General features: G+C 37.4%; 1 protein-coding gene across 1 annotated transcript; it reads left to right on the forward strand.

Annotated features, from left to right (window-relative positions):
* FAM229B (family with sequence similarity 229 member B) lies at nucleotides 1-15370 on the forward strand. Its single transcript, XM_003404283.3, has 3 exons — nucleotides 1-33; nucleotides 12924-13062; nucleotides 14977-15370. The coding sequence occupies exons 2-3, from the start codon at nucleotides 12938-12940 to the stop codon at nucleotides 15092-15094; spliced, it is 243 nt and encodes an 80-aa protein (XP_003404331.1). The 5' UTR covers nucleotides 1-33; nucleotides 12924-12937; the 3' UTR covers nucleotides 15095-15370.
* The last annotated feature ends 5776 nt before the right edge of the window (nucleotides 15371-21146 follow it).

The following is a 21146-nucleotide window of genomic DNA, read 5'->3' on the forward strand; positions in this document are numbered from 1 at the left end:
CACCTTTGAGCATCGGCAGCTGCGGAGGCCGGGGTAATTGGCAGAGTATCCGAAGGCTTGGGAGTGGGATTTTAAAATATGTATCTTTAAAACTCTCCATAAGCTATCAGAGGCTTAGTCTTCGTTCACAGTCTCAACACCTTCGGCGGTGGGTCGAATTCCGTTTATTCAGATTCCACGCGACGCAGGGTTATCGTCTCTTTCCATCGAGCCCTTTGTTCTAATAGAAAACGAACAATGTTGATGAGTACAGAGAAACCCCAAATAGATGTGTCAGAGCACGTGGGCAAAGCTAAGACACCCTACTAGTGTTTGTTGAATCCTGTGTGTTCCTCGCATATAACTAATAGGCTCTCTGGAGGACCAAAAAGAAATTAAGACATAGATCCAGCTCCAAGAAGCTTGCTATCTAATTGACGACACACAAGAAATATTCAGAAATTGTGACTTACAGTATTGTATGGTGCTTACTGTAAGTGCAGTAGGAGTCAGTGAACGAGCACGTAGACTGGAGAAAATAGTCTGATAGAAGGGATAAGATTAAAATTAGGCATTTGATTTATGTGTTTTAGATGGGAGAGGTGAGGATTGAAAAACCAGTCATTACCAACTCCTTAAAATTGCCAAATACTCAAAAAGCTAAACTTTTATTGATCAGTTTAGACCAGATTCAGTTAAGAACTCGGAGCACTCCTTTAAGGAAATATTTTCCACAAAAATTCCAAGGAACTAAAAACCTTAAAAGGCCTTCTCCATCTTAAAAAAAAAAAAGTTAAATTACAGGTACTGTTAATGTGTAGTAATATGAACTGTAATATTTGATTGATTAGAACACCTTACTCCCCAGCCAAGACAAATAATATGTTATTAACATTTCTTTGATAGCTGGTAAGTCTGAAGTTGCAATGGATTGTCTAGTGCCAAGGCTTTCCAACATTTCCATTTTGTTGTTTTTCAACTAAGTACTTACATCTCTTGTGAAAATAAATTTTTGCAGTTGCAAAATTTAATCTTACCTGCTTATTGAGGAACATGAAGTTAATGGTAGAGATGCAGCCAGGCACTTACTGGGGCTTCCAAAATTTGCAAATCTTGGTCCAATTTGTAGGCAGTGACGTCAGTAGAATTGCTTCACCAAGGTATGGTGCCAGCTCATCTTGTATTCTGGCCTCTGAAGAGCTCTAATCTTAATCCAGTTGCTAGTTCCTAGTCATTATTCTCCAGAAGCTATGCATAGAAAAGAAGTTAAATTAAGAAAATCTTAATAAGTCTCATTAAAATATCAGTCATGAGAGAATCAGACTAAGAGGATGATTCTTTTTAAGAGTCAGGGTAGAATTTTATATAGCAGCCATTTCAGGACCTTAGTAGAGGCAGAAAAAACTTACAGAGTTTATATTTTCCAATGGTCCGTTATTAATGTCCTAACAATCCAAGTGTATCCTGGAGTTGAATATACTCATAATTAGGTGAACTGAAACCCCATTTAAGATATTCAGCAAACTCTCAGAAAAGCAAGCAGAACCTAAGTCATCCTTGAAGGCTATGCAGGTCTTTAGTGGAATTCTCCCAACATACCTCCTCTCACACAAACATAATGAAAAGAAAACAAGACCCTTTAAACTCTAGCTGTAAGTGGAAGAACAGATTTCAGATAAGCAGGAAAGAAGTCTAGGAGAATTTACCCACACAGTAGTGAGTGTGGTAGATTGAATTATTGTTTTGAATTCTTTGCTATCTGTCTTTGCATGTGACTATGCAGTACCTCACAGTAGGGTAGGCAGAATATATAGTCTCACCCCAGTGACTTTGGGTTTGGTCATGTGACTTGATTTGGTCAATGGAATGGCAGGTATAAAACCAGCAGAGGTTTTAGATGGGCTTGCATGCTTTTACTTGGCCCTTTGGGCTTTGTCATGCTTTATGAGAAAAATGTGCCTTAGGTGGCTGCTCTTTCCAAAATAATGACATGTGGATCTCATCCAAATCTGAATCTGATTTGAAGTCTGGAGTCCTGCTGATTGCAGTTGAACGCAGGGGAACCAAATGCGGATTAGCTGAATAGCGTGATATCCACAGTCTTATGAGCAAGAAAAACAGTTGAAGCCACTGAGATTTGGGAACACAGTAGTATTGGAACATGTGGAAGAAGAACATAAACAGATGGAAGAAGAAATGCATTTAGTAATATAAGAAAATCTGTAGACTAAAAAGGATACACTATTTAAATTCTATGGAAAAAAATTATACAGAACAACCGATACTAGGCATATCCAATCAAAAATTGCCAGATAGGTAATGAAGAAGTTAAACTGTCCCTATTTGTGGATGATATGATACCGTAATTAGAAAACCCAAAAGACTCCATGAGAAAACTACTGGAACTAATAAAAAGATTCAGTAGAGTAGCAGGATACAAGATAAATGTACAATAATCAGTTGGATTCCTACCTATCAATAAAGAGAATGATGAAAAGGAAATCAGGAAAACAATACCATTTGTAATAGCCCCGAAAAAATTAAAATACTTGGGAGTAAACCTAACCAGGGATGTAAAAGACCTATACAAAGAAAACTACAAAACACTACTTCAAGAAACCAAAAGAGATCTACATAAATGGAAAAACATACCACACTCATGGATAGGTAGACTCAACATTATGAAAAAGACAATTCTACTCAAAGTGATTTACAAATACAATGCAATACCAATCCAAATACATTGGACGACATTTTTTAAAGAGGTGGAAAAACTTATCATTAGCTTTGCATAGAAAGGGAAGAAGCCCTGGATAAGTAAAGCACTATTTAAGAAGAAGGATAAAGTAGAACTCACAGTAGCTGACCTCAGAACCTACTATATAGCTATGGTAGTCGAAACAGCCTGGTACTGGTATAACGACAGATACATTGACCAATGGAACAGAATTGAGAACCTAGATGTAAATCCATCCACCTATGGTCACCTGATCTTCGACAAGGGCCCAAAGTCCATCAAATGGGGAAAAAACAGTCTTTTTAACAAATGTTCCTGGCAAAACTGGATGTCCATCTGCAAAAAAATGAAACAGGACCCATACCTCACACCATGTACAAAAACTAACTCAAAATGGATCAAAGAACTAAATATAAAGCCAAAAACTATGATGTTCGTAGAAGAAAAATAGGATCAACGCTAGAGGCCCTCATACACAGCATTAACAGGCTACAAACCACAACCAACCACACACAAGCTCCAGAGGATAAACTAGATAACTGGGATCTTCTAAAAATTAAACACGCCCATCAAAAGGTTTCACCAAAAGAGTAAAAAGAGAACCTACAGACTGGGGAAAAATTTTTGGCTATTACAAATCAAAGGTCTAATCTCTAAAAGCTGCAAGAAAATCCAACAACTCTATAACAAAAATACAAATAATCCAATTAAAAAATGGGCAAAGGAAATGAACAGACACTTCACCAAAGAAAACATTCAAGTGGCCAACAGACACATGAGGAAATGTTCAAAATCTGTAGCCATTAGAGAAATGCATATCAGAACCACAATGAGATACCATCTCACTCTGGCATTACCGGCACGAATCAATAAAACAGAAAATAACAAATGTTGGAGAGGCTGTGGGGAGATTGGAACTCTTATGCGCTGCTGGTGGGAATGGAAAATGGCACAACCATTTTGGAAAATAATAAGGCGCTTCCTTAGAAAGCAAGAAATAAAAATACCATATGATCCAGCAATTGCACTGTTAAGAATATATCCTAGAGAAATGAGTCGTCACACGAATAGACACATGCACTCCCATGTTCGTTACAGCATTGTTCACAATAGCAAAAAGATGGAAACAACCTAGGTGCCCACCAACAGATGAGTGGATAAACTGTGGTATGTGCACACAATGGAGTATTATAAAACGATGAACTACTATGAATTGTGAAGCATCTCCTAACATGGATGAATCTAGAGTATATTACGCTGAGTGAAATAAGTCAATCACAAAAGGACAAATGTTGTGAGACCACTACTGTAAAAACTCATGAAAAGGTTTACACACAAAAAGAAACGGTCTTTGATGGTTACGAGGGAAGGGAGGGGTGGAAAAACAATAGAGAATAGATGAGTGGAAACTCTGGTGAAAGGTAAGACAGTACGCAATACTGGGGAAGCCAGCACAACCTGTACAAGGCAAGGTCGTGGAAGCTCCATAGACACATCCAGACTCCCTGAGGGACCGAATTGCTGGCCTGAGAGCGGCGGGGAACATGGTCTCAGGGAGCATCTAGCTCAATTAGCATAACATAGTTTATAAAGAATATGTTATACATTCTACTTTGGTGAGTAGCATCTGTGGTCTTAAAAGCCTGTGAGCGGCCATCTAGGATGCTCCACTGGTCTCACCCCTTTGGGAGCAAGGAAGAATGAAGAATACTAAAGATACAAGGGAAAGATTAATCCAAAGGACTAATGGACCACATCTACCACAGCCTTCACCAGACCGAGTCCAGTAAAACTAGACGGTGGCCAGCTGCCACCACTGACTGCTCTGACAGGGATCACAATAGAGGGTCCCGGACAGCTGCAGAAAAATATAGAACAAAATTCTAACTCAAAAGGAAAGACCAGACTTGCTGGCCTGACAGAGACTGGAGAAACCCTGAGAGTATGGCCCCCAGACACCCTTTCAGCTCAGTAATGAGGTCACTTCTGAAGTTCACCCTTCAGCCAAAGATTAGACAGGCCCATGGACCAAAACAAGACTAAAAGGGTGCACCAGCCCTGGGGCAGGGAGTGGAAGGCAGGAGAGAACAGAAAATGTAGTAATAGGGAACCTGGTGTTGAGAAGGGAGAGTGTTGACATGTTGTGGAGTTGTTAACCAATGTCGTAGAACAATGTACTATCTGTTTGATGAGAAACTAGTTTGTCCTGTAAACCTTCATCTAAAGTACGATAAAATAAATTGAAAAAAAAAATTACCAGATACGCAAAGATGGAGAAAAATGTTCCTCACAATAAGAGAAAAATCAGTAACAAACAAACAAAACAAAGGCACAAATAAAAGAATTAGTAGACAAGGACTCTTATAAATCTACACCATATGTTCAAGAAGGAAATCTACACTAGGTGTTCAAGAAGGCAGAAGGAAGCATGAGCAGGTTAAGGAGAGACAAAGTTATTTCTAAATAAGAATACAGTGTGTAAGATGAAGAATATACTAGATGAAATTAAGAGCAGATTAGACATTGCAAAAGAAAGAATTAGTGAACTTCAAGACATAGTAATAGAGACTATTATTACTACTAAACTATCAAAAAAAATTACTTGAAGAAATAATGACTGAAAAATATCTAAATGTGATAAAAAATTACGCACCCACAGATTCGTGGAGCTCAATGAAATCTAGGCACAAGAAATAGGAAGAAAACTATATCACGTACATCATTATCGAATTGATTAAAATTGGTGATAGAGTATCTTAAATAAGCCAGAGAGAAAACAAAAACTACACACAGAAGAACAAAGATAAGAACAACGGCAGACTTCTTGTTGGAAGCAAAGCAAGCCAGAAAACAGAGCAAAATCTTTAAAGCACTGAAAGAAGGAAAAAAAAAAAAAACAAAAACCTATCAACTTAGAATTCTATACCCAGTGAAAATTTTGTTCAATATTGAAAGTGAAATGAAGACATTTTCAGACAGAAAAGCTGGATGAACTAATCACCAGTAGACCAACCAACTAACCAAACTGATCCTTTCGAGTTGATAGCAACTCACAGTGACCAGCACTGTTAAATGAAGGCCTTCAAGCAGAAGGAAAATGATGTTGGATGGAAATCTGGATTTATTCAAGGGAATATGTTGATGTTAGGGGCCATCAAGTTGGTTCCAACTCATAGCAACCCTGTGTACAACAGGATGAAACATTACCAGGTCCTGCGCCATTCTTACAATTATTGCTATGTTTGAACCCATTGTTGCAGCCACTGTGTCAGTTCATCTCATTGAGGATCTTCTTTTTTGCTGACTCTCTACCAGACATGATGTCCTTCTCCAGGGACTTGTTCTTCCTGATAACACGTCCAAAGTACGTGAGATGAAGTCTCACCATTATTGCTTCCAAGGAGTGATGTACTTCTTCCAAAACTGTTTGTTCTTCTGGCAGCCTGTGGTATATTCAATATTCTTCACCAGCACCGTCACTGAAATGCATCAATTTTTGTTTAGTCTTCCATATTCATTGTGCAGCTTTTGCATGCATATGAGGCAATTGAAAATACAATTGCTTGGTTCAGGTACACCTTAGTCCTCAAAGTACACCTTTGCTTTTTAACCCTTTAAAAAGGTCTTTTACAGCAGATTTGCCCAATGTAGTATGTCATTTGATTTTTGACTGCTGCTTCCATGCATGTTGATTATGGAACCAAGTAAAATGAAATTTTTGACAACTTCAATTTTTTCATTTATCATGCTGTTGCTTATTGGTCCAGTTGTGAGGATGTTTGTTTTCTTTTATGTTGAGGTGTAAGTACATCAAGACCTCTTCGCTTTCAGCAAGCAAGGTTGTGTCATATTCATATTGCAGGCTGTTAATTAGTCTTCTTCCAATCCTGATGCCAAGTTCTTTTCATATAGTCCAGCATCTTGGATTATTTGCTTAGCATGAGGATTGAATAAGTATGGTGAAAGGATACAACTTTTCCTGATTTTAAACCATGCCATATTCCCTTGTTCTGTTTGAACAACTGCCTCCTGGCCTATATATAGGTTCCAGATGAACACAATTAAGTGTTCTGGAATTTGCGTTCTTTGCAGTGTTATCCATAGTTTGTTATGATCCGCAGAGTAAAATGCCTTTTTACAGTCAATAAAACATACGTAAATGTAGTTCTGGTATTTTCTGTTTTCAGCCAAGATCCATCTAACATCAGCAATGCTATGCCTCATTCCATGTCCTCTTCTGAAACCAGCTTCAATTTCTGACACTTGTCAATGTACTGCTGCAACCATTTTTGAATTATCTTCAGCAAAATTTTACTTCGGTGTAATAGTAATGATACCGTTAGACAGTTCTCCCATTCTGTTGGATCACCTTTCTTTGGAATGGCACAAATACATATCTCTTCCAGTTGGTTGGCTTCCAGATTTCTTGGCATACACAGGTGAGTGCTTCCAGCATTGCATCTATTTGTTGAAACCTTTCAGTTGGTATTTCCTCAATTCCTGGAACTCTGTTTTTCGCCAATGCCTTCAGTGCAGTTTGGACTTCTTCCTTCAGTACCATTGATTCTTGATCATATGCTACCTCCTGAAATGGTTGAGCATCAACCAGCTCTCTTTGGTACAGTGAGTCTCTGTATTTCTTCCGTCTTCGTTTAATGCTCCCTGCTTCATTCAATTTTTTGCCCATAGAATTGTTCCCTATTGTAACTTGAGGCTTCAATTTTTTTCTTCGGTTCATTAGCTTAAGAAATGCCAAATGCCAATTCCATTTTGGTTTTTTAACTCCAGGTCTTTGCACATTTCATTATAATAATTTGTCTTCTCAAGCTGCCCTTTGAAATCTTCTGTTCAGGCCTTTTACCATTTCTTCCTTTCGCTTTAGCTACTGTATGTCCAAGAACAAGTTTCAGAATCTCTTCTGGCTTCCATTTTGGTCTTTTCTTTCTTGTCTTTTAAAGACTTTTTTCTTTATATGTGATGTCCTTAATGTTTCCCTACGACTTGTCCGGTCTTTGGTCATTAGTGTTCAGTGCATCAAATCTATTCTTGAGTTGGTCTCTAAATTCAGATGGGATATACTGAAGGTCCTACTTTGGCTCTCGTAGACTTGTTTTAATTTTTTTCAGCTTCAACTTGAACTTGCACATGAGCAGTTGATGGCCTGTTCTGTGGCAGGACTAATGATGTTGAGCTTCTCCATCCTCTCTTTCCACAGATACAGTCAATTTGATTCCTGTATATTCCATCCTGTGATGCCCATGTGTATAGTTGCTGCTTATGTTGTTGCGAAAAAGGTATTTCCAATGACTAAATCACTGGTCTTGAAAAATTCTGTCATACTGTCTTTGGCGTCATTTCTATCACCAAGGTCTTATTTTCCAACTACTGATCCTTCTTTTTTGTTTCCAACTTTTGGATTCCAATCACCAGTAATTATCAGTGCATCTTGTTTGCATGTTTGATCAATTTCAGACTGCAGAAGTTGGTAAAAATCTTCAATTCTTCACCTTTGGCATTAGTGGTTGTTGGCATAAATTTGAATAAAAATTGTATTAACTGGTCTTCCTTGCAGGTTTGTGCATATTATCCTACCTCTGATGGCATTGTTTTTCAGGATAGATGTTGAAATGTTCTTTTGACAATGAATGCGATGCTGCTTCTCTTCAATTTGCCATTCCTAGATAGTAGACCATTTGCTTGCCTGATAAAAAAGGGCCAATGCCAATCCACTTCAGCTCATTAATGCCTAAAATGTCAGTCATCAAGTGTTCCATTTCATTTTTGACAACTTTCAATTTTCTTTGCTTTATACTTTGTGCATTCTACATTCCAATTATCAATGAATGTTTTCAGCTTGGTTTCTTTTCATTTTGAGTTATGCCACACCAGCAAATGCAGGTCCCGAAAGCTTTACTCCATCCCTGTCATTAAGGTCAGCTCAACTTTGAGGATGCAGCAGTTCCCTAATTGTTATTTTGGGTGCCTTCCTATCTGAGTGGCTCATTTTTCCAGCACTGTATCAGACAATGTTCTGCAGCTATCCACATGGTGGCCCTGCTATTATTTGAAGTACTGGTGGCATAGCTTCCAGCATCAGAGCAACACCCACGCCAGTATGGTACCACAGACTGACAGATGAGTGGTGGCAAGGGAATATAGGCACTGGAAATGATAAATATGTGGGTAAATATAAAAGACTTCTTTTTTTTTTTTAAACTCTTAAAAAGATTACTCACTGCATAAAGCACAACTAATAGTAACATATCGTGAGGCTTATAACATATGTAGAAGTAAAATGGATGACAACAAAACCAAAAGTTGGGAGAGAGAAAATGGAAAGTACTCTTGTATGGTTCTTCTAACATGTGAAGTGGTACAATGTTATTTGGAAATAGATCATTGAAAGTTAAAGGCATATACTATAATCCCTAAACAAACCAAAACAAAGATGTATAGCAATAAGCCAGTAAATGAGACTAGGTAGATCATAAAACATATTCAGTTGATCCAGAAAAACAGAATAAGTGGAAAAGGGAACAAAAACTGGTAGCAAAAATAGAATACAAATAGCAAAATGATAGAGTTAAATCCATCTACATCACATGAAATATAAGTGGTCTAAATACTGTAATTGAAAGGCAGAGATCATTGGACTGAATAAAAAGGAATGACAACTATATAGTGTTTACAAGAAACTCACTATGAATATTAATATCATAGGTTAAAAGTAAAAGGGTAGGAAAAGATTTCTAACACTAACACTAATCAATGAAAAATGGCTGTATACATTTCAAACAGTAGATTTCATAGCATAGACTGTATCTTCAGCACTTAATACATGCCTGGTTCATGGTGAATTCTTAGCAAATATTTGTTGAATGAATGAATGAATGAATTCTAATAATCTGCTTTCTTAGAATATGACTATTCAAACATCACTCCTTTTTTGCATCTCATGAATCAAATCCTGATAATTGAAAAATCATTATTCTTGGCTTATTAGAATTAAGAGTACTTAGAGTTTTCATCGTCTTTTTATTTAGCATTTATACTTTGCCTGTTTATCTATTGCTTGCAAAGATCTGTTGGTGAGTCAAGTTCATTTTACCTTCTGATGTATTACGGTACCAAAAAACCAATCCAAACCCATTGCTGTCAAGTCGATTTTGACTCATAGTGACCCTATAGGACAGAGTAGAGCCGCCCCATAGGGTTTCCAAGGAGTGGCTGGTGGATTCAAATTGCTGACATTTTGGTTAGCAGCTTAGTTCTTAACCACTGTGCCACCAGCGGAAAATTTCATCATTAAGGGTACGGTTGTATTTTTTTCTTCACTGTATCACATGTACTAAAAAAGAAAAAGAAAAAAAGGAACTTGGCACTATTTGTACCAAAGGGACTAATTTAAAATAGTGATAAAGTATAGGAATTTAAGACTATTTCCCCTGCAAGTATTTTGCTTTGTGCTTTTTAATGTTTGTCAGTAGCTATAAAGTAAAATCAATGTCTCAATGCTCTGATTTAAACAATTGTACAATAAGATGAGTAATGGTACATTAGAATAATCAATGTCTCAATGCTCTGATTTAAACAATTGTACAATAAGATGAGTAATGGTACATTAGCTAACAATGGCCGGCAATTATTTCAGTATGTCTGACTATGACACATTCTGTTAAATGGTTTCTTTAAGCTAAAATTGTCATCAACTTGTTCATAGATAGTATTCTAATAAGGAAAAAGATGGTAGAGATTAGACTTTGTATAACATCAAAGTGATTCTTATGTAAAATGTCAATTTTCTAAAACATAAATCATATGAAAGCAGAAGGAATGAAGGTAAGCCTGGAATGAGGAAATCGGATGTAAAGTGAGAAGAATCTCAAATGAGATTTTGTTCAGAAATGACTAGCCTGTAAGTTGATAGTGTTGTTAGGGGCTGTCAGGTCGCGTTTTTGACTCAGTGACCGATTTGACAGAGTAGAACTTCCCTACAGGGTTTACTGGGCTGTAATCTTTATGGGAGAAGGTCACCAGGTCTTTCTTCTCCAGAGCGCTGGGTGGGTTTGGACTCCCAACCTTTAGGTTAGCAGGCAAAGGCTTAACCATTTTGCCACGAGTGCTCTTTAGGCCTGTGATAGATAAAATTAATTCATTTATAAATTACACTAATATTTATTTAATATTAAGAGACAATAAAGAAGCCAATGGCGACAAGAATAAAACCCTCAAGTAAACTTTAAAAAAAAAAAAAAACCAGTTGCCGTTGAGTCAACTCCCAACTTTTAGCCAAATTTCAGCTTATCGCTGGAGCTATGGATTGAGACATTTGCTTCCTTAGCAGGTAGGAAACTATGTGAAAGAATCTTCTGAGGTCATAATTTCTGGGTGTCACTGGAACATTTGGCCATCATTCCTTTGGCAATTCCAGCCTTCTATGGAGGGTCAGTAGAAGCAGTTGATTTATTCACCTCTACAGGAATCAGACTGGGCCTATTTTGGTAAGTCTAAGTATCCTTGGTTAATTTAGTTGAAACCTATTCCCTATATAGTTACACTAAATCATAATTTTTACTATGGTTTTAGTAAATTGTCATTAAGCATAACTACCACCAATAAATAGTTATTAGGCATAGACTACTGTACCATGCATATGAAACAGGTATAAGATATTTTTCCTGTCCTTTGTGGGCTAATAGTTGAAACATGCAAATTTGTTCAAGATATAGTTATTAAGCACCCACTCCGCGCCAGGCACCCTTCTACGTGTTAGAGATTCGATGGTGACAAAGACAGACATGGAATGGGGAGGAAGAAACAAATATTAAAAAAAACATTCTACAAATAATTTGAGCAGTGAGTCTCAACAGGGGGCTATTTTGCCCCTCGGGGGACATTTGGGAATGTCTAGAGACATTTTTAACAGTTGTGACTTAGGATGTGTGTAGTACTGGCATCTACTGGGTAGAGACCATGGATACTGCTAAACATGCTACCAAATGCACAGGACATCCTATCCCCTCCCTAACAATGAGTTATCAGTTCCAAATGCCAGTATTGCTGAGGTTGAGAAACCCTAAGTTAAAGCGATAATTGTTACAAAGCAGAAATACAAAGTGCTCTGAAAATTTAGATAATGGGGCTATGGAAAGCTTCTCAGAGAAAGTGAAATGTAAATTCAGACTTAATGTATTACTTGACTCTAAGCAAGGGAAAGGTGTGAGCAATGTATAAGGGGGGTGGTTCAAGAATATATATATTCACACAAACATACAAATACGTAATACACGTACATACACATAAAAAAAAAATTCATTGCCATCAAGTCGATTCCAACTCCGTACCCTATAGGAAAAAGTAGAACTGTCCCATGGGGTTTCCAAGGCTGTAATCTTAATGGAAGCAGACTGTCACATCTTCCTCCTGAGGAGCGGCTGGTAGGTTCGAATCTCAGACTTTAACCACTGTGCCACCAAGGCTCCATCTCTCTCTCTCTCTCTCTCTATCATCTCTCTCTCTCTCTCTCTCTATCATCTATCTATCTAATCTATATGTACACACATAAAAACCCCAGATATACATATATATTTACTAATAGTAGCATCTGCTGAGTATAGTTAACATTTATTAAACACCGTGTGTTAGATGCTACACTTTACATATTTTATTTAATCCTCACTGTTAACCTAGAAGTAGATACTATTATTCCAAATTTACTGTTGAGAAACTTGAAGTACCTTGCCTGAGATCACATAGATAGGAAGGGCCAGAATCAGGATTTGAACTCAGGTCAGTGCAATTCTCCCAAGGCCCCTCTCTTAACTATTAACCTATAAATGCCATAGAGAGATGGTGGAGTGATTGAATGAGTGCTAGGAATAGAAGGATTATCTGAAGACTTCATGGTGAACAGATGTGGAACTCCAACTGTACTTCACTACCTGGAATTTGTTGTAAGACTTAAAATTGTATGTAAAATTGTGTAATATAGAATGGGGAGGAAGAAATTGTGTAATATAGTAAGTTTACTTTTATAGCAAGTTTATACTTTTATATCTATTTTCTAGTAAGTATATACTTTAATATCTATTTTAAAGTGTTATTTTCAGTACATTTCTATATGCCTGTAACAAAGATAGTAACGTTAAAATTTACAAAGCACTATTTGAAGACAATGTCCTGCCACCTTTTTAATTGTCTAATCTAGGTCTTCAGTGAATTATGCCTTTTTGGTTTGGGACCCAGACAAGGAGGTTTCCAGTAGAAGGAGGAGATTCTCCGATTGGGCTGGAACATGGGCTAAGCGCCAGTGCTGCCTGTAATGGGAAAGAGACTTCACCAACCAGGTAAAGCCATCTTATGGTACTATTGAGAAAATATGTAATGACTGTTATCAATACAAGCTTTAGCTGATGTTCAGTATTGGCAAGGAAAAAATACAGGAATTCAAAACATTGCTATTATTAAATTAGTATTAACAGAGACCAACCAAGTTTTCTTAGCAGAGTCTGTATTTTGCACCTCTGTAAGTCTTGACGATAGACCAAGTCTCTGTTCCTTATAAATTTAAAATAAATTTTTTATGATAAAATATATATAATACACTATTGGCCATTTTAACCATTTTTTAAGTGTACTATTCAATGACATTAATTACCTTCACAATGTTGTGCAGCCTTCACCACTATCTACTTCCAAAACTTTTCCATCATCCCAAAAAGAAGCCCTTTACCCATTGAGCAATAACTCCCCATCCTCACCTCCTTCCAGTCCCTGGTAACCTCTAATCTACTTTCTGTCTCTACGGATTTGCCTATTCTAGGTATTTCATATAAGTGGAATCATACAATATTTGTCCTTTGGGGTCTGACTTATTTAAATTAGCATAATATTTTTAAGGTTCGTCCATGTCATAGCATGTATCAGAACTTCATTTCTCTTGATGGCTGAATAATTTTTCAATGTATGTATATACCACGTTTTGTTTATCTATTCATCTCTTGATGAGCACTTGTGTTGTTTCTACTTTTTGGGTATTGTGAATAATGCTGCTATGAACATTGGTGTACAAGTGTCTGTCTGAGTCCCTGCTTTAAAAAAAAGTATTTATACCTAGGAGTGGAACTGCTAGATCGTATAGTAATTCTATATTTAACATTTTGAGGAGCCACCAGCTGTTCTCTACAGTGGCTGTATCATCAACAGATGTAAAGTTTTAGCTAGATTGTTTGCTGATAGTTTAAAGATTAGCTAAGATTCAATTAAATAGGCATACCTTGATACATAAGGCTGTAAGTATGAAAAAGACTCAGTCTCTGATCTCAGGCTTAGTATCACTTCAGCTTTGTTTGAGTTGACTTTAGCAAAAAGAGAAATATAGACTATGAAGATTATTTGAAATTAAACAATTTTTGCAAAATTTGAAAATAGTCTGTAATAAATAGGATTTATTCCACTTTTCATATAAAAAAATTGAGTACCGCATTGCTAGATTTCTCATTGCTTGGAAATTTTTGGAACACAGATTTAAACTTAATTAGATAGATTCTTTAAACAATCAGTTATTTAAGGATGGAGTAGGCTACTTTGGGAAGTAGTGAACTCCTTGTTTTAGAAATGTTTAAGGTTGGATAATTTATTTGGTGGAAATGTTGGAAAAGAAATTCAAGCATCAGATGTGTTTTTGGGCTAGATATCATTCAAGGGTCCTTTCAAATCTTAGATTCTTTCAACTTTTGAATAAAAACAAACAAAAAAAAAAACCCATTGCCATCAAGCCGATTCTGACTCATAGTGACCCCATAGGACAGAGTAGAACTGCCCCATAGGGTTTCCAAGGGCCTTTTGAATAGTATATGGAATATTATGTTCAGTTTTATGTATTTCTACAAATATTCTAGTTTTTTAATCACTGAACTGAAGTGATGATAAGGTGCATTTATGCATGAATTGTCATAGTACTATCAAACTATGCATTTTTTCTCTCTCTTTTTTTGCCCTTTAGCAATTATTGCACACTTTCAAAATGAGCCTATGGAAGGGTACCTTTGTATTTATTAATTCCCTGTGATTAAATGTATGGCAATAGCTACAATCTCTTTGCAACATAAGTCTAAAACGCCTACTTCATCAGTGCCGCTGTTATAATTACTTTGTGACAATCAAAGATTTCAAAATGATTTTAAATAGCCAAATATGCAGTCAAACTTTAGCACTCTGAAATAAGTATCTAATTAAATGTCATTTGCTCTTTTATTTAGGCAGCTCCGAAGATGCCCTGGAAGTCATTGCTTGACAATAACTGATGTTCCCATCACTGTTTATGCAACAATGCGAAAGCCAGCTGCACAAAGCAGCAAGGAAATGCATCCTAAATAGCATCATTAAGTCCTTTGTAGAGGGTCGACTAGGTCAAGGGTAATGGGCCAGTATCATCTGGTAAACAAATAAAGGTGGTGGCATCTTTGGACAATGACAACGGTTGAAATATTTACTTTTAGTAGGAAAGATAGAATTGTAGTCAGTAAAACATGCATAATGATAAGTCATCAGTCATGTTTGATAGATAAGACAGAATAATATTTCATAATTAGAAAGTGCCTTTGAGATCATCTAGCCTATAGGAATCATTAATATCAATAATTCAAGGTGAAACTTAATCCACCATGGTTATCAGTCAGGTGGGGTCTCTTCTAAATGCTTACTGTGTTTTAGACTGGTTTCCTTTGTTTATATTTGTGCTGCTACTTGTCTGAATCCTTCCATCTGAAATACACCAAGATAGTTTCTGACTTGATATCCTTTGTTACTAACCTGCCCAGAAATAATTATATTGGGTGAGAAATGGAGCCCTAGTTCTCAGTACCGTGGTTAATCTGCAAAGCAGCATTTAAACTGCTTGGGTATGGGAGCTCAGGTTATTGGTTACATTTATTTAATGAGTTCAAGGCTATGATTCTAACCCTTAATGCCCTAGGAAAAACAATGTTTCATTATTTGCACTCCAGGTTTCAGCCAGTCATCTTGAAATTGTCAACAATGGGTATTGAGAAACCTCAGATGGATCTTTTTATTTGCTTAGAGTTGGGATCATTTTTGAGGTCTAGGTTAGCTCTCTATTCTCATCTTCTTCTTAAAATAGTTCCCAGGAACTCAGCCTACTTTTTTCTCCTCTCCTTAGCTGCCACCTCCATCCCATAAAATTGTCTTTGCCAAAAGGCTGACTCTAGAGTCAGGTAAAGTTCTTGTAGTTCCTTGTCTTTCTCTAATAATATACATATGAGCCTTTTTACATGAAATATTTATTAGCTAATAACTACATGGACATAGATGCATGATGACAAAAATAACAAATGTAAAGAAATCAGAAAGATTCCATACTTTAGTAGAAAATATAAACTAGAACTAGACAAAAGGCTAAGGTTAATTTAACAAATCTTAAAAATAGAAGGCTTGAGAGAATTAAAGTAGTCCCTAAGTAACTTAATTGCCTGAAAAATAAATATGTAATACTCCTTAAAAAATACATCCAGACAGGAAATTGCCCAAGACTTTGAAAAGAATCAACAGAAAAGAGTGGTAAAAAATTTCTTAGAGATCGTACAAGGCTGGGAATAGTTTGTATTTCAACCAGTCAAAGTGAAAAGATCTTTTAATACATGAAGCATTGAGTAGCATCCTCAGCAAGATATTGGCTCACGGGGCGTGGGGAAGGAGGAATGGGAATAGCCTTAGATTGAGGACTTCTATGGATGTTCCCCAGCAAGCTTAAAAGCAAGACTTGAAAGGATCAAACTGATTCCAAGTAATGTAGCTACATCCAAGGGAGAAAAAAAAACCCTCAAAATTTAAAGAACTACAATAAAATTGAGCATCAAAAGTGTAAAATTCACAATTAACAACATCTAATAAAATATGCAAAGCAGAAGGAAAATAAAATCTATACTCAGGAGAATCCTTAGTCAGTAGAAACATATCCAGCAAGAACAGATGACAATATTAACAGACAAGCTACTCTAAATAAATGTTAAGAATTAGATGAACACATGATCATGAGGAGAGAAAAGCATAAAGAAGACCCAGATTGAATTTATAGAGATGAAAAACACTGTCTGAAAAAAAAAAAAGAAAAAAGAATGGGATTAGAAGCAGATTAGACACTAGAGAAAAAAAGATTAATGAGTTTGAAGACAGCAATAAAAACTATCCAAAACAAAACACAAGAAGACTGAAAAAATAGAGCATAAATTTTGTGTTTCAGTATCACACAATCTAACATATGTGAGTGTATTCCCAGAAGGAGAAGGGAGGGGTACACAAAAATATTTGCAGAAATAATAACCAAAAGGTTTCCAATTTTGGTGAAAAGTATAAACTCATGGATCCAAGAAGTGATACCAACCCCGTAGAGAAGAAATATGAAGAAAACAATGCAAAAGCATGTCATAATTAAATTGTCTGAAAACCAGAGATAGAGAAAATCTTAAAAGCTGACAAAGCAAAAACAAAAAATCACATTCATTCAGAGAAAAATAAGAATGATAGCACATTTCTCATCAGAAACCAAGCAGTCAAGAAGGCAATGGAGCAATATCTTTAACTTTCAAAAACAAAGGTGAAGTAAGAACTTCACAAACTGCGGAAATGTCACTAAGGGAAAATGAACAAGTCTTAGGGCGACCCTGAGGCATCATGCTTTCTTAATCTTCCTCCAGGTTGACATCAGTTCATTAATCAGCACTCTTTAGACATGATATTTAAAACCACATTTTCTGAGGATGTCGTTTGGGTTCACTGTTTGTAAACTCACTCTGGTCTGGCTGGACTGCTCAGAGACTCAATCCTGAGCAGCCACCATCACTAAGCTTTTGGGGAGATCCTTGAGGGATTCACTGCATCTTCTGACTGGTAGTGTCATGCTGCATCCATCTTACGTGTGTGCCTCTCTGATTCATGCGTTGGCAGATCATATCAGGCTTCCATCCCTCAATCTCGCCTCTCTGCCCATCGTGTCCTGCCCCCTAGAAGTATCCTCTATGAATGACATTCTCTAGTCTTGTGAAGTTTATAAACTGAGTGGCTTTATCCATGATAGCCCACCTTCTTTCCTACTTTTCAGGACTTGAAGGTTATCAGAGACTTGAGGGAATGCTTCTTGTCTCTCTAATTGGCTGTGCCATCTTTCCCAGTGTTCTCCCCACCCGCTCAGGCAAGCCAGAGATCCCTGGGGTTCAGGGAAACCCAAGTAGAGAAGTAAATGCTAGTTTTTCCTTTCCTCAGACTACTAGGAACTTGACAGATGATTGCCTTGGGACTCATTTTCCCCAGTTTTAGGGAAAGAAAGTAGTGGAGCTGCCTTAATAAGGAGGTGAGGGCAGGGGACAATCTTTATGAAATTCTGCTTCTCCCAAATTTGTTCAACAAATATTTTTTGAGCATATACCTGCATGCTGGGGACTGTTCTAGGATCTTGGAATACATCTGTGAACAACAAAGACAAAGATTTGTGGAGCTTACATTCTGGATAGTGCTTCCTTTTGTTGTCTTCCTAGTCATTTTATATAGACTCTGTATGTGTGCATTTTAATGGGAGAATTGTGGTGTTACAGCGCTGGTTGTGCTGAAATGGCTTCTCTCAGCCAGTACTAAAGGGGAAGGGATTGGCTCCACACCTTAAAGCTTGGTGAGTTTAAAATGTGTTGTATTTATTTTATGTTCCCAGCTATAGGCTATACTCACCTAATTAAGGAAACAGGAAAGACAGTACTTGACACCTTATACTGCCATGTTGTATATAAGAAAATGAAGCCAAAAGAACAAATATATCACAGTGGCTCTGAGATAACTCCCTGTAAACTCTTTGGGCTAAAACCTGAGGTGGTTCTTAATGGACAAAAAGCAGGTAGACGTATCATCCTGAGTCTGCAGAATAGAACATGCCAAGATATTCTTGGCAAGGTTTTCTTTCTTTCTTTAAATGGATGTCTATAAATATGTGTGTGGTTGTTGTTGTTGGGTGCCACTGAGTCTGTTTTGACTCATAGTGACCCCATGTGACAGAGCAGAACTTCCCCCATAGGATTTTCTTGGCCGTAATCTTTTTTTTTTTTTTTAATCTTTATGGAAACAGATCGCTAGGTCTTTCTCTCACAGAGCTGCTGGATGCTTTTGAACTGCCAACATTTCATTTAGCAGCTGAGCACTTAAACATTGCACCACCAGGGGTCCTTAATGTGTATGGTGGTTGTTGTGTGCCACTGAGTTGATTCTGACTCATAGCAACCCTATAGGACAGAGTAGAACTTCCCCATAGGTTTCCAAGGCTGTAATCTTTATGGAAGCAGACTGCCACATCTTTCTCCTGTGAAGTGGCTGGTTGGTTTGAACTGCTGACCTTTTGATTAGCAGCTGAATGCTTTTACTACTGCACCACCAGGGCTCTTTAATGTGTGTGGCAGACAATTAAAACTGTACTTCCAGATACTATATGGTCCTTTTGACTTCAGCTTCTATTGCTAAATACCTAATAGTCCCTGTGTTTCCCGATTCAAATTTTCAAGAGAAAATATCCAGTTGTTCAAATTCATCTTCTTAGGTACTTTTTAAGGATATCTTCATGAAGAATTTATGAGATGATGCCCTTCCTGTCCAATCTGCTGTGGCCATGAGGGGAGGGAGTAGGGCACAGATTCCTTCACAGAGGCTATAGGAGGACTTCATTTTGAAGGGGTTCAGGACTGTCTCAGACTGTAAACAACAATTGGTCCAAATTACTATGGACATCTAACCCATATTTCTCTGTATGAAGTCCAGACATGCTGTGTTTAAGTAAAAGGAAAATAAGCACACCTCTTTTTTCTTTATGGAAGCTGGGAGGATGGAGTCCCAACTAAGAAATGAATCAGTCCCTTATAAATGATAAATTCAAACTTTCAGAAGGTCATCGTGCAGTTAAGAGGTATACAGGTCAGTAGATTCTCATTTGCTGGGGACACATATGCATCAGATAATAATGTGAAGTACTAACTCTGCAAAGAAGTGGCCTTGTAAACTACGGGGAAATAAGAATTTTTATGGTTTTAGTCAGGAACTCATCTGAAAGTTTGAGCTTGTCCTTTGGCAGCATATGTGTGGGTCTGTTATGTGCCTGTTGGGGTTCCTGGAGGTCCAGACAGGGTCTGCAACATGCCAGTCTAGTTTACTTTGTGCCACCAGTGAGGATGAGTGGCTACAGTGGTCCTCTAAGACGCCTCAGGAAGATCTTTTGGAAAAGAAAATGGTAGGCTGCCTCAGAGTGATTTCCCCCTGCTTGGATCTGGTGGAGGGAGTATCGTGAGTGTTCAGTGTGTTTTGATTTTGTTCAGTCTGTACCAGTCTTCCTGTGAAGTGGCCGATGGGTTTCAACTGCTGACCTTTTGATTAGCAGCTGAATGCTTTAACCACTGTACCACCAAGTGGAGTCAAAGTCTTTAGCCCAGAAGTCAAATATGGCTCTCAGAAAGTTTGTTTGGGTACATGAAAATTTCTCTTTGTGGTTGCTATTGTTTTATTTAGTTACCAACTGAAAAGTCAGGCAATTTCCCATTTCCAAATTCTTCTGAAAATTCTGGCCTTTGGGGGCTTACTTTATTTCACGGTGACAGCTGACTGAGCTGAGTAACTGCTGCTTTTTTAGGTGGGCCATGACAAGTGCCCTCTTGATTTCCTGTCAGACCTGGGCCAGCTTCACTCCTTTTATGGTACCTTTCTGCAGGCATTGTGAGTTTGTGACTTCAGCTTTAGAGGCCAGGGAAGAGTCTGCCTGAAGGCAGGCAGTCAGTCCTCTGGAGGCAGGACAGTTCAGGGACAACCATGCTGCCCCCTGGGGACAGGCAGCCTCATTTTGAATCCTGGCTCCTCAGTCTAGTTTCTCACCTGTAAATCCTACCTCATAAGATTATCAAATGGAATATCAATTTTATCTTATTAGGGTGGCTGACACTTAATAAGTTCTCTGTGAACAGATATTAACTGTTTTCATGGACACTTTCAACATTATTATTATGTATCTGAGATAGGAGAGTAGCAGGAGAATATAAGTAGGTTTGGATATTTTTGACTTTTTTTTTTTGGGTCATTTTAAGGTAAAGAATTCACTTATTCTCTCTGGTAATTCCTTAAAATATTTTATACATTCTCCACTCCCTCTCCTCCTCCCCCAAGTTATTTCTTTTAGTTATCCTCAGTCCTACTGCCATCCGGGCCTGTTTTCTCTCGTTCTGTCTTCAGTGTTCATTATCTTTTCATGTATAATTATTTCAATTTCTGCATTTTAATATTTCACCAACTATTCAAGCCTATTCTTTTTCTAGACTTTATTAACATAACCCAAGTAGATACCTAAAAAAAAGAGATTATAAAATTTTAGAAACAAGACTAGCTTCGTTGCAGG

The sequence above is a fragment of the Loxodonta africana genome, chromosome 1 (genome assembly GCF_030014295.1).
Source record: "Loxodonta africana isolate mLoxAfr1 chromosome 1, mLoxAfr1.hap2, whole genome shotgun sequence".
In the NCBI taxonomy this organism is placed as follows: Eukaryota; Metazoa; Chordata; class Mammalia; order Proboscidea; family Elephantidae; genus Loxodonta; species Loxodonta africana.